Source organism: Symsagittifera roscoffensis, chromosome 3, assembly GCF_963678635.1.
Source record: "Symsagittifera roscoffensis chromosome 3, txSymRosc1.1, whole genome shotgun sequence".
Classification (NCBI taxonomy): domain Eukaryota; kingdom Metazoa; phylum Xenacoelomorpha; order Acoela; family Convolutidae; genus Symsagittifera; species Symsagittifera roscoffensis.
Window position 1 is genome coordinate 5,674,091 of NC_087064.1, and position 13,042 is coordinate 5,687,132.

At 34.4% G+C, this 13,042-nt stretch overlaps 1 protein-coding gene across 1 annotated transcript in view; it reads right to left on the reverse strand.

Annotated features, from left to right (window-relative positions):
* Positions 1–1,167: 1,167 nt before the first annotated feature.
* Positions 1,168–13,042, reverse strand: part of LOC134841521 (voltage-dependent calcium channel subunit alpha-2/delta-1-like) — a gene marked incomplete in the record, with an annotated part of 18,481 nt that continues 6,606 nt past the window's right edge. The window contains 4 exon segments of the mRNA XM_063857552.1: positions 1,168–1,552; positions 2,085–2,198; positions 2,643–2,771; positions 11,646–13,042. Coding sequence (XP_063713622.1) covers positions 1,270–1,552; positions 2,085–2,198; positions 2,643–2,771; positions 11,646–13,042 — 1,923 coding nt within the window.

Genomic DNA, 13,042 nt, shown 5'->3' on the forward strand with positions numbered 1-13,042 from the left:
TAAGATTCACAACTCTTTTAACAAAATCACTTAATTGATTTGGTCATTCTGTGGTTGTGTCAACAGACATTTTGAGCATTTTCGACTTATTTTGAAAATGTATTTCTTAGACTGATTGTGAATTTGCCACCGACTTGGTCTATTTCAGGTGTTTTTCCTTTTTTTTCGGGTTTTAATATATCGGCTCAGTTGTTTTTGTAGCTACATTTATCTCTACTTTGAACCTCTGATTGAAACGGAGAGATCAATTATGTGTGAGAGATCACTGCAGTTCCCCCGGGTCTCTAGCGGTAAAACCGACGTAGAAAGGGTACCACCATTTCCAGTGATAGCATCTTCGTGCCGATGCCGACAAATCCTCTCTGTATATCACACCTAAGAAAAAGGTTTGTATTTGGTGAAACTATGCCCTTCCAGTGGCCAGTTTTTTCGGCGTGCGGAGAACTGCGTGAAACTCCATGTCTGGCCTAAGCGTACAGTTTTTAGTAGGGAGAACCCAGAAAAACTCCCGATGTGTCGTTAATTATTAAGCTGGAGATGTTTGGCAGCTTCATCAGGGTTCTCCCGTATGCTCGTTGTGATAAAGGAGGTAGTGTTTACCCGACAATCGAATAGATGTTCGGGTCCAAAATTAAACAAAAATTGTTAATCGCTCAAATTTTTTAGGACAATATTTTTTCGGCCGACTTGATTTCTGCTGAAATATTGTTGGCTTAGTTACCGCTGCGTAAACTTGGTTTTGATGCTAATCAATACTAGTAATTGTCTGTCTGTCTCGTTAGCGGTAAAAATGAAAATATACAAAACAAGAGAAACGCATGAAATTGATGAGTCTTTATCGACATTTTTTTCATAGAACTTAGGACTTTGCGGGTGTCGATACATTATATGCCGGCTAGCTTGCCATAATGTCCGTGTTGTATTGCAAGTAGTGCAAAACTTCGATTCGGCTTTGTGTTTTTTTTTTTGTTGAGCCCTAAACATTACTGCCGGGTTGTAAGATTTTGGAAGAAAGAAACACGCAATTATGACACACTAAAATACCTTTATTCATGACAAATGTTTTACTTGAATCATGAGGGAAATTTTAAAATTAACTTGCAATTTCAATGTATCACAATTTGTCATCCTCTGAAAAGTAAATTTTCATTAAAAAATTTTTTTGGAGTCAACTAGAAAAATAGAAGCGTCTACAAAAAGTGCATGATCAAAGTTATAAAATAAGGCAACTTTTATGGCAATTCTGCTGTCGATGACACTTTTTGCCGTCTAATTGATGAGTAAGAATGCTAATAGCAAGTTGGTTATTATTAATAACATGGAGCCTTGTACAAATCCGGATAGACAATGATCTTCTTGCTGGGGTATTTTGGGGCATTTCCAGTCTCCGTCTGGTCTCTTCTTAAGTGCTATGTCTTCATAGTCGCACAGCTGGTATCTGACTTTCTCAATAGGCGTGTGGGACACCAATTCCTTGAAAGCTTTTTCTTTCTCACATTTTCGACAGGGAAGTGAGCTGGCCGAAACGAGAAGAAGATTCGTATTCGGGATACTAAAATGAAATATTGTAATTTGCTTCAAGAACTGACCAAAATTCGGAAAGCTATTTAATTTCTTGGAATAGAAAGGAATCCATTACTGAAGAGAAACTTTTATGGGAACTTTTATGTAACTATTCCCGCTTTGGTACTTCGTAACGAATTGCCACCCTTATAAAGAAATAATTTCAATGGTTCAAATCAAATTTCAATTTGCCTACCTTTTGCAAAAGGTGGGAAATAGTTAAAGAGACCCTTTTTATGCCGTTATTATGGTTGTCAAGGTACAGCTAAACATGCCCAAATTTTCAGCCAGTAAGAGTTTTCGAGCTGTCCAAAACAGATTTGATTTTTAAGCTTATGAACGTAGTTTTTGGGCTTCGACAGAAGAAGTTTTCCCGACAAAACTCCCTTGACTCCATGAATGTTTAGACAAACTTCGCCTCTAGCTAACAGTAACGAACATGCCATACTACAAAGGTTGTTCAGCTAAACGGTTTTTTTTGAAGAAATTAATTTGTGAATTTCTCAAACGACCTAACTTACTTGATTACTTTGTAGATGCGTTTCGCCTCACAATAGCAATTCATTGGACCACAAGTACGGTAGCTGGACTCAAAAGTTCCCTCGGGAGTGTAGTTGTCATCTGGCGTCGGTAGTCTATAAAAAGTGGTAAAAAAAAGTTTTGGAAAAAAGTTATGGAAACAGTTTGTTTCCATAACTTTAAATATCCTGATTAAAACTGGGAAAACATTCATTTCATATAGCGTCAATTGCAGAAAGGGGGAAAGTTTTGGAAACAGTTTGTCGTTCCATGTATTACAGCTGGGATCCCTATTAAAACTGGGATCTTTAAATATCCGCATTAAAACTGGGAAAACATTTATTTCATATAGAGTCAATTGCATATGATACTAAGATTTGTTTAATAATTAAATCATTCTACTACACTAATAAGATTTTTACGCTTGTTATGTCTACGAGTCTGCAGCTACGTAACAAAGTATATAAAACGATCCGGCTGTTAAATTCATGAGGAAAAGAGCCGAATCATCCTCGGTGTTAGTCCTCAGAGTTGGTGACTAAAAACATCAGTAGTATCACCTGTTGAAGTAGTACTTGTTGAATGCGAAAGAGCAGGGCGTGGGGGTCATTGAGGGACTGATGTACTCCTGCGCTCTGGGTAGGTGAGGGTAGAATAGAGAGTGGGTTAGATGGTGCCAAAAAGACGAGCTGAAAAATAATTATTCATCAAATTAAATGTCTATGCACGAACAGCAGACCTTTATTGCGGCATTGCTGTTTTTTTTTGTTTTATATTTCAGGTTCGGTTCACTCTCAAGTTCGATTTTTTGAAGTCTTTTTTTTTCATTTCGTTTGAAGTTCAATACTATTACTATGGCTAAAAGTTTGAAAAATTTTCGCTCTCCAGTTTCAGAAGTGAAGATGGCGCAAAAAAACATGAATGACTTAGTTTTGAAAATGGACTCTAAAAATCAGAATTCCCAGCAATTTACATATTGAACTAGTTTTCTTTAATTAATTGAGTTTTATGAAACAAAACTTCAACTTCTTATTGGCTATGTTTTGTTCGGTTCCATTCTCATGGTGTTTATTGGAATAATTTTCAAATCAAATTTCATAAAGTTATTGCTTTCAAAATTATTGAGCCCATCAAATGTCAATTTTATTAGGGTAGCAGTTATGAAATGGAAAGTATTTCCCACCTTTAAACTCAAGAACTAGTAGTCTTAGATTGGAAAACATCAGTCATTATGTTACTCACATGTATTGAGTTTTGAAAAACTAAGTGCATTTATTTAGGGCTTGAGTTTTTTTGTTTATCCAGGAAAAATCTTTTTTTTATGTGACAATTGAACTTGGGTTTCTTTATAGATTCAAACTCATCTAACGTTCAAAATGAAAAACAAAAATTGTAAATGTTTGGTTAGCGCGATTGTAGTTTGTCGATCATACTCAAAAATGAATGGGTTGAAGAAGCAGAAACATAAAATACCTTTCAGTCAATTTTTTCCAATTAGATTACTTATAATACAGTCACGGGTTTTACACTAGCCAGAAGCTAGTGTATTAGTACGAATCCCTTTTTAAACCTTAACTCGCAAATAAAAGTGTTCATTGAAAATTGTTCTTTTATATGAAAATTTCGCTGTAGCATAGGAAGTTGCATAGCAGCTGTTCTCTGCTTTATGCGTGGCTAAGGCTTGGTATTAAATAAGCGTCGGTGGCTGAGCGGTTAGTGCGTGAGACTCATAAATTTTTGGTAGCAGTAGGTAGCAGGTTCGATTCCGAAACGTAGCCGAATTTCAACTAATTCGAGTCTTACTTCTATTTTTTCTAATTGTACTTTATGGAGCAGCTTTTTGTCGTGATCTCGCTGGTTTTTTCAAAGCGAAGCTTTGTCTCTGTGTATAAAGTGCAACTTCAATTTTTACTTTAAGCTTCGTCTCTGTGTAGAAGTTGCAACTTTTACTTTTAGGTTTCAGGCAATGAACTGAATGAATTTTTTTTGTGTTTCTGCCGCTTTCTCGACAACTACTACCTTTTCACGGTTGAAGTTTTGACATCTGATGGATCAAATTATTCGAATGTAGCCGGTCAAAAAAAAACGCTAAGAAAAATAGTTTCAAGGCCTCGTTTAGCTAATTAACCAGAAGATGCCAGATATCTCTTCTTAGTGCCAAAAAGTCTTTTCGCATGAACGAGATTTGAAAACTTAATCAAATTTTTAGTCTATAATTGATTAAAAATCAGCAATTTGATCAATGAAGTGACAGAAACTGAGTCAACATTTCTTCGTAGCTGAGTAGTTTTTGTTCCAACTTTCAGAGAAAGTAATGTAAGTATTTGAATTTTTAAACAAACTTCGGCGTTTTAAGTAGCAATTTTTAACAGAGTTTTAAATTATCATTAGAGCCGTCTTGTTGTCTTGGGCTTTAATTAAATAAACATTTCATTTGTGATGATTTTACGTAATGTTATGGGGGTTTAGAGATTGAGAATTTGGGGCAATTAACGCGCGATATATTTCTTGCTGATTAAGCGTAAGCAGTGATTTACTCTATCTAAGAAATCGTTCTAAAATAATTGACTCATGCTTTTTGGTCTATTTGATACTTTGAAATCATTTTGTATTTCAAATAACGGTTGGGGTGATGATTTTCAAAAGAAAATTATTTCATATTTTATTGGTTTTTGTTTTGAAAAAATTATAGTTTTTTGAACGCGAACACGACAACATAGACTTTAAACGGCAGTCAAAACACTCACAGCTTCATCTTGAATCGAGCAGTTGTGTTATTATGTATTTTCAAGTTATGAAAAACTTATATAATATCCGAGCTTAGCTCCTTGACTTTCGATCAAAAAAGGTTAAGTCAAAATTTCATACTGCTTGCCTTGTTTAAGGGGAATTTTGTTTGACTCTTTCTGGTAAAACAACAAAACGACGCGAAAAAAAACCCGTGATAAAAAAACGACGTTCAAAACTAAAAGTTGCATTTTATACTTCTCGTGACTGTACAAGCAAACTTGATTTTGTATTGTAGTTTACTGAGTCCACTTTTTCATCCAAAGTCGTTCATCTTAGATCATTATTTTGTGCAAAATTTTTCGCAATAAGTCTTTGAGATATAATTTTTTTACGTATCTTACTTTATCGATCCTCGCAGGTGGATGTTAAAAAAAATGTGCATCTGCAATAATTTGTTTTGTAAAACGCCGCGTTTGAACATTATAAAATTGCCAATTTGCTGAAAAACATTAGATGTGATTTATGTACTTGAACAAAATTGCAAATTAGTCCAAATCACAAAACCCTCAGCTATCATCTTCAAGGGGAATTAATCAAATCTAATTCTTCTATACTGGATTCTAATTATTTATTTCAGTACTTGGTATTTGTTCAAGGCAACTTGTATGAGGAACTAGTTTGCATTTTAAGTTTTCCAACGAATAACTTTAAGTCCAAAGTTTCAAACTACTTTTGCAGTTAACAGGGATTTTTTGACACTAAGAACAGCTATCTTATGTTCTCTAGCTAAATGCCCAGCAATGACTTGAAACATCATAGCCTTGTTTTTCATCGCGCGGTAGTAAAAAAAAGTGTTTCATCTATCAGATGTCTAATTTTTAACAATGAATATGTAAAAAAATTCCTTCTATTCAACGCTTGATAACTAAAAGTTGTAACTTCTATGTCCCGTGACGGTATGAATGAATTGCTTAAAACAACTTGACCCAGTCAATGGTTATAATTTGATACTTTTCCCGGCCCATTGCTTGGAACATTTGACCAATGGGGAGTTTTTTTGTTTATCCAAGAAAAATCTTTTTTTTATGTGACATTTGAACTTGGGTTTCTTTATAGATTCAAACTCATCTAACGTTCAAAATGAAAAACAAAAATTGTAAATGTTTGGTTAGCGCGATTGTAGTTTGTCGATCATACTCAAAAATGAATGGGTTGAAGAAGCAGAAACATAAAATACCTTTCAGTCAATTTTTTCCAATTAGATTTCTTATAATACAGTCACGGGTTTTTACACTAGCCAGAAGCTAGTGTATTAGTACGAATCCCTTTTTTAAACCTTAACTCGCAAATAAAAGTGTTCATTGAAAATTGTTCTTTTATATGAAAATTTCGCTGTAGCATAGGAAGTTGCATAGCAGCTGTTCTCTGAGCGGTTAGTGCGTGAGACTCATAAATTTTCGGTAGCAGTAGGTAGCAGGTTCGATTCCGAAACGTAGCCGAATTTTAACTAATTCGAGTCTTACTTCTATTTTTTCTAATTGTACTTTATGGAGCAGCTTTTTGTCGTGATCTCGCTGGTTTTTTCAAAGCAAAGCTTTGTCTCTGTGTATAAAGTGCAACTTCAATTTTTACTTTAAGCTTCGTCTCTGTGTAGAAGTTGCAACTTTTACTTTAAGGTTTCAGTCGATGAACTGAATGAATTTTTTTGTGTTCCTGCCGCTTTCTCGACAACTACTACCTTTTCACGGTTGAAGTTTTGACATCTGATGGATCAAATTATTTGTTCGAATGTAGACGGTCAAAAAAAACGCTAAGAAAAATAGTTTCAAGGCCTCGTTTAGCTAAATAACCAGAAGATGCCAGATATCTCTTCTTAGTGCCAAAAAGTCTTTTAGCATGAACGAGATTTAAAAACTTAATCAAATTTTTAGTCTATAATTGATTAAAAAACAGCAATTTGATCAATGAAATGACAGAAACTGAGTCAACATTTCTTCGTGGCTGGGTAGTTTTTGTTCCAACTTTCAGAGAAAGTCATATAAGTATGTGAATTTTTTTAACAAACTTCGGCGTTTTAAGTAGCAATTTTTAACAGAACTTTAGATTATCATTAGAGCCGTCTTGTTGTCTTGGGCTTTAATTTAATAAACCTTTTATTTGTGATCATTTTACGCAATGTTATGGGGGTTTAGAGATTGAGAGTTTGGGGCAATAAACAATGATTTACTCTATCTAAGAAATCGTTCTAAAATAATTGACTCATGCTTTTTGGTCTATTTGATACTTTGAAATCATTTTGTATTTCAAATAACGGTTGGGGTGATGATTTTCAAAAGAAAATTATTTCATATTTTTATTGCTTTTTGGTTTGAAAAAATTATAGTTTTTTGAACGCAAACACGACACCATAGACTTTAAACGGCAGTCAAAACACTCACAGCTTCATCTTGAATCGAGCAGTTGTGTTATTATGTATTTTCAAGTTATGAAAAACTTATATAATAGCCGAGCTTGGCTCCTTGACTTTCCATCAAAAAAGTTTAAGTCAAAATTTCATACTGCTTGCCTTGTTTAAGGGGAATTTTGTTTGACTCTTTCTGGTAAAACAACAAAACGACGCGAAAAAAACCCGTGATAAAAAAACGACGTTCAAAACTAAAAGTTGCAATTTATACTTCCCGTGACTGTACAAGCAAACTTGATTTTGTATTGTAGTTTACTGAGTCCACTTTTTCATCCAAAGTCGTTCATCTTAGATCATTATTTTGTGCAAAATTTTTCGCAATAAGTCTTTGAGATATAATTTTTTTACGTATCTTAATTTATCGATCCTCGCAGGTGGATGTTAAAAAAAATGTGCATCTGCAATAATTTGTTTTGTAAAACGCCGCGTTTGAACATTATAAAATTGCCAATTTGCTGAAAAACATTAGATGTGATTTATGTACTTGAACAAAATTGCAAATTAGTCCAAATCACAAAACCCTCAGCTATCATCTTCAAGGGGAATTAATCAAATCTAATTCTTCTATACTGGATTCTAATTATTTATTTCAGTACTTGGTATTTGTTCAAGGCAACTTGTATGAGGAACTAGTTTGCATTTTAAGTTTTCCAACGAATAACTTTAAGTCCAAAGTTTCAAACTACTTTTGCAGTTAACAGGGATTTTTTGACACTAAGAACAGCTATCTTATATTCTCTAGCTAAATGCCCAGCAATGACTTGAAACATCATAGCCTTGTTTTTCATCGCGCGGTAGTAAAAAAAAAAAGTGTTTCATCTATCAGATGTCTAATTTTTAACAATGATTATGTAAAAAAATCCTTCTATTCAACGCTTGATAACTAAAAGTTGTAACTTCTATGTCCCGTGACGGTATGAATGAATTGCTTAAAACAACTTGACCCAGTCAATGGTTATAATTTGATACTTTTTCCGGCTCATTGCTTGGAACATTTGACTAATGGTGAGTTTTTTGTTTATCCAGGAAAAATCTTTTTTTATGTGACATTTGAACTTTGGTTTCTTTATAGATTCAAACTCATCTAACGTTCAAAATGAAAAACAAAAATTGTAAATGTTTGCTTAGCGCGATTGTAGTTTGTCGATCATACTCAAAAATGAATGGGTTGAAGAAGCAGAAACATAAAATACCTTTCAGTCAATTTTTTCCAATTAGATTACTTATAATACAGTCACGGGTTTTTACACTAGCCAGAAGCTAGTGTATTAGTACGAATCCCTTTTTTAAACCTTAACTCGCAAATAAAAGTGTTCATTGAAAATTGTTCTTTTATATGAAAATTTCGCTGTAGCATAGGAAGTTGCATAGCAGCTGTTCTCTGCTTTATGCGTGGCTAAGGCTTGGTATTAAATAAGCGTCGGTGGCTGAGCGGTTAGTGCGTGAGACTCATAAATTTTCGTAGCAGTAGGTAGCAGGTTCGATTCCGAAGCGTAGCCGAATTTTAACTAATTCGAGTCTTACTTCTATTTTTTCTAATTGTACTTTATGGAGCAGCTTTTTGTCGTGATCTCGCTGGTTTTTTCAAAGCGAAGCTTAGTCTCTGTGTATAAAGTGCAACTTCAATTTTTACTTTAAGCTTCGTCTCTGTGTAGAAGTTGCAACTTTTACTTTTAGTTTTCAGGCGATGAACTGAATGAATTTTTTTGTGTTTCTGCCGCTTTCTCGACAACTACTACCTTTTCACGGTTGAAGTTTTGACATCTGATGGACCAAACTATTCGAATGTAGCCGGTCAAAAAAAAACGCTACGAAAAATAGTTTCAAGGCCTCGTTTAGCTAATTAACCAGAAGATGCCAGATATCTCTTCTTAGTGCCAAAAAGTTTTTTCGCATGAACGAGATTTAAAAACTTAATCAACTTTTTAGTCTAAAATTGATTAAAAATCAGCAATTTGATCAATGAAATGACAGAAACTGAGTCAACATTTCTTCGTAGCTGAGTAGTTTTTGTTCCAACTTTAAGAGAAAGTAATGTAAGTATTTGAATTTTTTTAACAAACTTCGGTGTTTTAACTAGCAATTTTTAACAGAACTTTAAATTATCATTAGAGCCGTCTTGTTGTCTTGGGCTTTAATTAAATTAACATTTTATTTGTGATCATTTTACGTAATGTTATATGGGTTTAGAGATTGAGAATTTGGGGCAATAAACGCGCGATATATTTGCTAATTAAGCGTAAGCAGTGATTTACTCTATCTAAGAAATCGTTCTAAAATAATTGACTCATGCTTTTTGGTCTATTTGATACTTTGAAATCATTTTGTATTTCAAATAACGGTTGGGGTGATGATTTTCAAAAGAAAATTATTTCATATTTTTATTGCTTTTTGGTTTGAAAAAATTATAGTTTTTTGAACGCAAACACGACACCATAGACTTTAAACGGCAGTCAAAACACTCACAGCTTCATCTTGAATCGAGCAGTTGTGTTATTATGTATTTTCAAGTTATGAAAAACTTATATAATAGCCGAGCTTGGCTCCTTGACTTTCCATCAAAAAAGTTTAAGTCAAAATTTCATACTGCTTGCCTTGTTTAAGGGGAATTTTGTTTGACTCTTTCTGGTAAAACAACAAAACGACGCGAAAAAAACCCGTGATAAAAAAACGACGTTCAAAACTAAAAGTTGCAATTTATACTTCCCGTGACTGTACAAGCAAACTTGATTTTGTATTGTAGTTTACTGACTCCACTTTTTCATCCAAAGTCGTTCATCTTAGATCATTATTTGGTGCAAAATTTTTCGCAATAAGTCTTTGAGATATAATTTTTTTACGTATCTTAATTTATCGATCCTCGCAGGTGGATGTTAAAAAAAATGTGCATCTGCAATAATTTGTTTTGTAAAACGCCGCGTTTGAACATTATAAAATTGCCAATTTGCTGAAAAACATTAGATGTGATTTATGTACTTGAACAAAATTGCAAATTAGTCCAAATCACAAAACCCTCAGCTATCATCTTCAAGGGGAATTAATCAAATCTAATTCTTCTATACTGGATTCTAATTATTTATTTCAGTACTTGGTATTTGTTCAAGGCAACTTGTATGAGGAACTAGTTTGCATTTTAAGTTTTCCAACGAATAACTAAGTCCAAAGTTTCAAACTACTTCTGCAGTTTACAGGGATTTTTTAACACTAAGAAGAGCTATCTTATGTTCTCCAGCTAAATGCCCAGCAATGACTTGAAACATCATAGCCTTGTTTTTCATCGCGCGGTAGTAAAAAAAAAGTGTTTCATCTATCAGATGTCTAATTTTTAACAATGAATATGTAAAAAAATTCCTTCTATTCAACGCTTGATAACTAAAAGTTGTAACTTCTATGTCCCGTGACGGTATGAATGAATTGCTTAAAACAACTTGACCCAGTCAATGGTTATAATTTGATACTTTTTCCGGCTCATTGCTTGGAACATTTGACTAATGGGGGGGGGGGGGGAATTTGTATTCGGGTGTGTTTTCAGTTTTGTTCTTTTTTTTTGTTTTCCACTCAAAATCAGATACCACAAATAGTCATCGGAATGAGTCGAGTGATACATCATATCAAAACCCTTCCAATCTTGATTCGATTGACGTTAAAAACTTAGAAACGAAATTTTGTTTGAAACTTATGATTTTTAGTCTAATTTCGAGCGAATAGGGTGAGCGAGCAGTCTTATGTTGTTTTTCATACAAAACAAATAGCACAAATGATAATCGGAATGGGTTGAGTGATTTATAAAAATTGCCCCAGTGTTGAGCAAAACCGGTTCGAAATTTGAGCTTTAGTCTAATTTTGAAGGGTTAAAGCCAGCGAGCAGGCTTATTATAAAAGTATAAGCCATGAAACTCAAGTGAATTATTTTTTGAAATTTTTCTGGCGCCATTTTTTGAAAAAAAACTCAAAAATCCAAAAAATTTTTGCTAAAAATTTTTTTTTCTGTGAACTTTGTTTGTTTTTTTCTAGTCATTTTTCGACAAAATCCAATGCCCAATTTGCCTTTTTTACTGTGACGGTCGATTATACCTAAATTTCAGGTTTTCTTCAGATCCTTTAATCACACCACGCGCAAAAACAACACTAATTTGAAATTTTTTTTGTATGTATAAGAATATGTTCGGAACATTGTGTGGTACTTGCACAGTAACTGGCTATCCCTGTTTCACTTTGAAATTATTGTCCCTCTTATGAAAATAGTTCTGAAACCAGGGCGAATTGCAATTTATTTTCTCCAAAAACAGAGGCGCTCCCGTGATCTTTTTAAAATTCTGTCAGCATTTTTTTTAAAGCTGATTGTATGTCATAATCTAAAACCATTTACCTGAAAGCAGCGAGACATCCGGTACACAATGAGAACAATTTTTTCACCAATTCAGCTAAAGTGAACATGCTCGTCGGCCTGCGAGAAGGAGATTTCTCTTCATCTTCTTCGATCATGATACACGAGCAGTAGTTGTTCACATTTCTGTGTTTCTTGTATATTTTATGTTTCACCAAATCAGCTAGCAAACAACCGTTGCTTTTTGAAAAGTGATCCCCCACTTGGATTGTGTCCTTTGACTTGTCATTGTCCGGTAAATTGAATGCGACGATATAAGCTCCTTCGTCCAGGACAAAAACTTGTTCATAGCTTGAAAAAATGTCCGACTGCGGGACAAATCTCTCAATAAATTGACCTCTGCCCATAATTTGACCTTGGATTGCATAAGGAGCTTTTCTGGTTTCATCTTCGTTGCTGTGGAACAGAATTTTGTTCAGGAAAATTGGATCCGTCAAATTACCAAAGCCTGAAATGTCCTCATAATCATTGTTTATTTCTGCACATTTTGTCGCGAATAAACTATCAGCATGCACTTCGGTCAGGCCTTCGTAAGAAATTAGTTGAAGTCGCGTTACAAAAGTGAACTCGAACTTGGTGTTTTTATTTGACTCTTGCGCTGTTTCCCACAGCATCATTGCGCGTTGATAAAGTCCACTGCTTTTTGGGTCTTTATTATTGTGCCACCACGACGTGGTTGAAATATCAACATCGCTTATGTAGCTCACGCCCCCAAAGGTTATCAAATATTCCGCGAAGATCTCCGAGTCAAGTTCGGGTTTCGTTATATTACCGATATCGAAATTCTTGTTGATGAATTGCTTGGCCAGATAAAGTGAACTTATTAGATTTTGGAAAAGTAAAGTGTCTGTTTTCAAAGCATCGCGTCCATCTGATGAAAAACAAACTGCACTGTCTTCAGAAATCACTTCAAGAGCATCCAAAATTGACCGAGACAGTTCTTCTTGCGTTGCACCAACCCACAGTATTTTTTTCGGACAGTAAGGCCAATTTGCAATGTTGAAATTATCTGGGCTTATTTCGAGAGGAGTATTAAATTCTCGAGGCACTTTTTCACCTGGCAGGAGACTGTACAACAAAGTTTTTACGTCGTATATAATTTCGTCGTTAAACACGCTATTGTCCTCTGCAGAAATGGCAAGTTTGGTCCAATACGCAAACGCAACCGGGATTTTGCCGAAGTAAACGTTTTCTTTTTGAGTTTTGAATGAGATCCTGACAACATGCTCATATGCATATAGGCCAATATTGGCGAATGCTTTCTTTGCGATGGTTTTGTTTTCTGGATCCGATAGCAGTTTTTCAATGAACTCTTCCCGATCCTCTTCGGACGCGAAATCAAAAATGTCTGCTAAACTAACTTTCATAGTTTTTTTGAG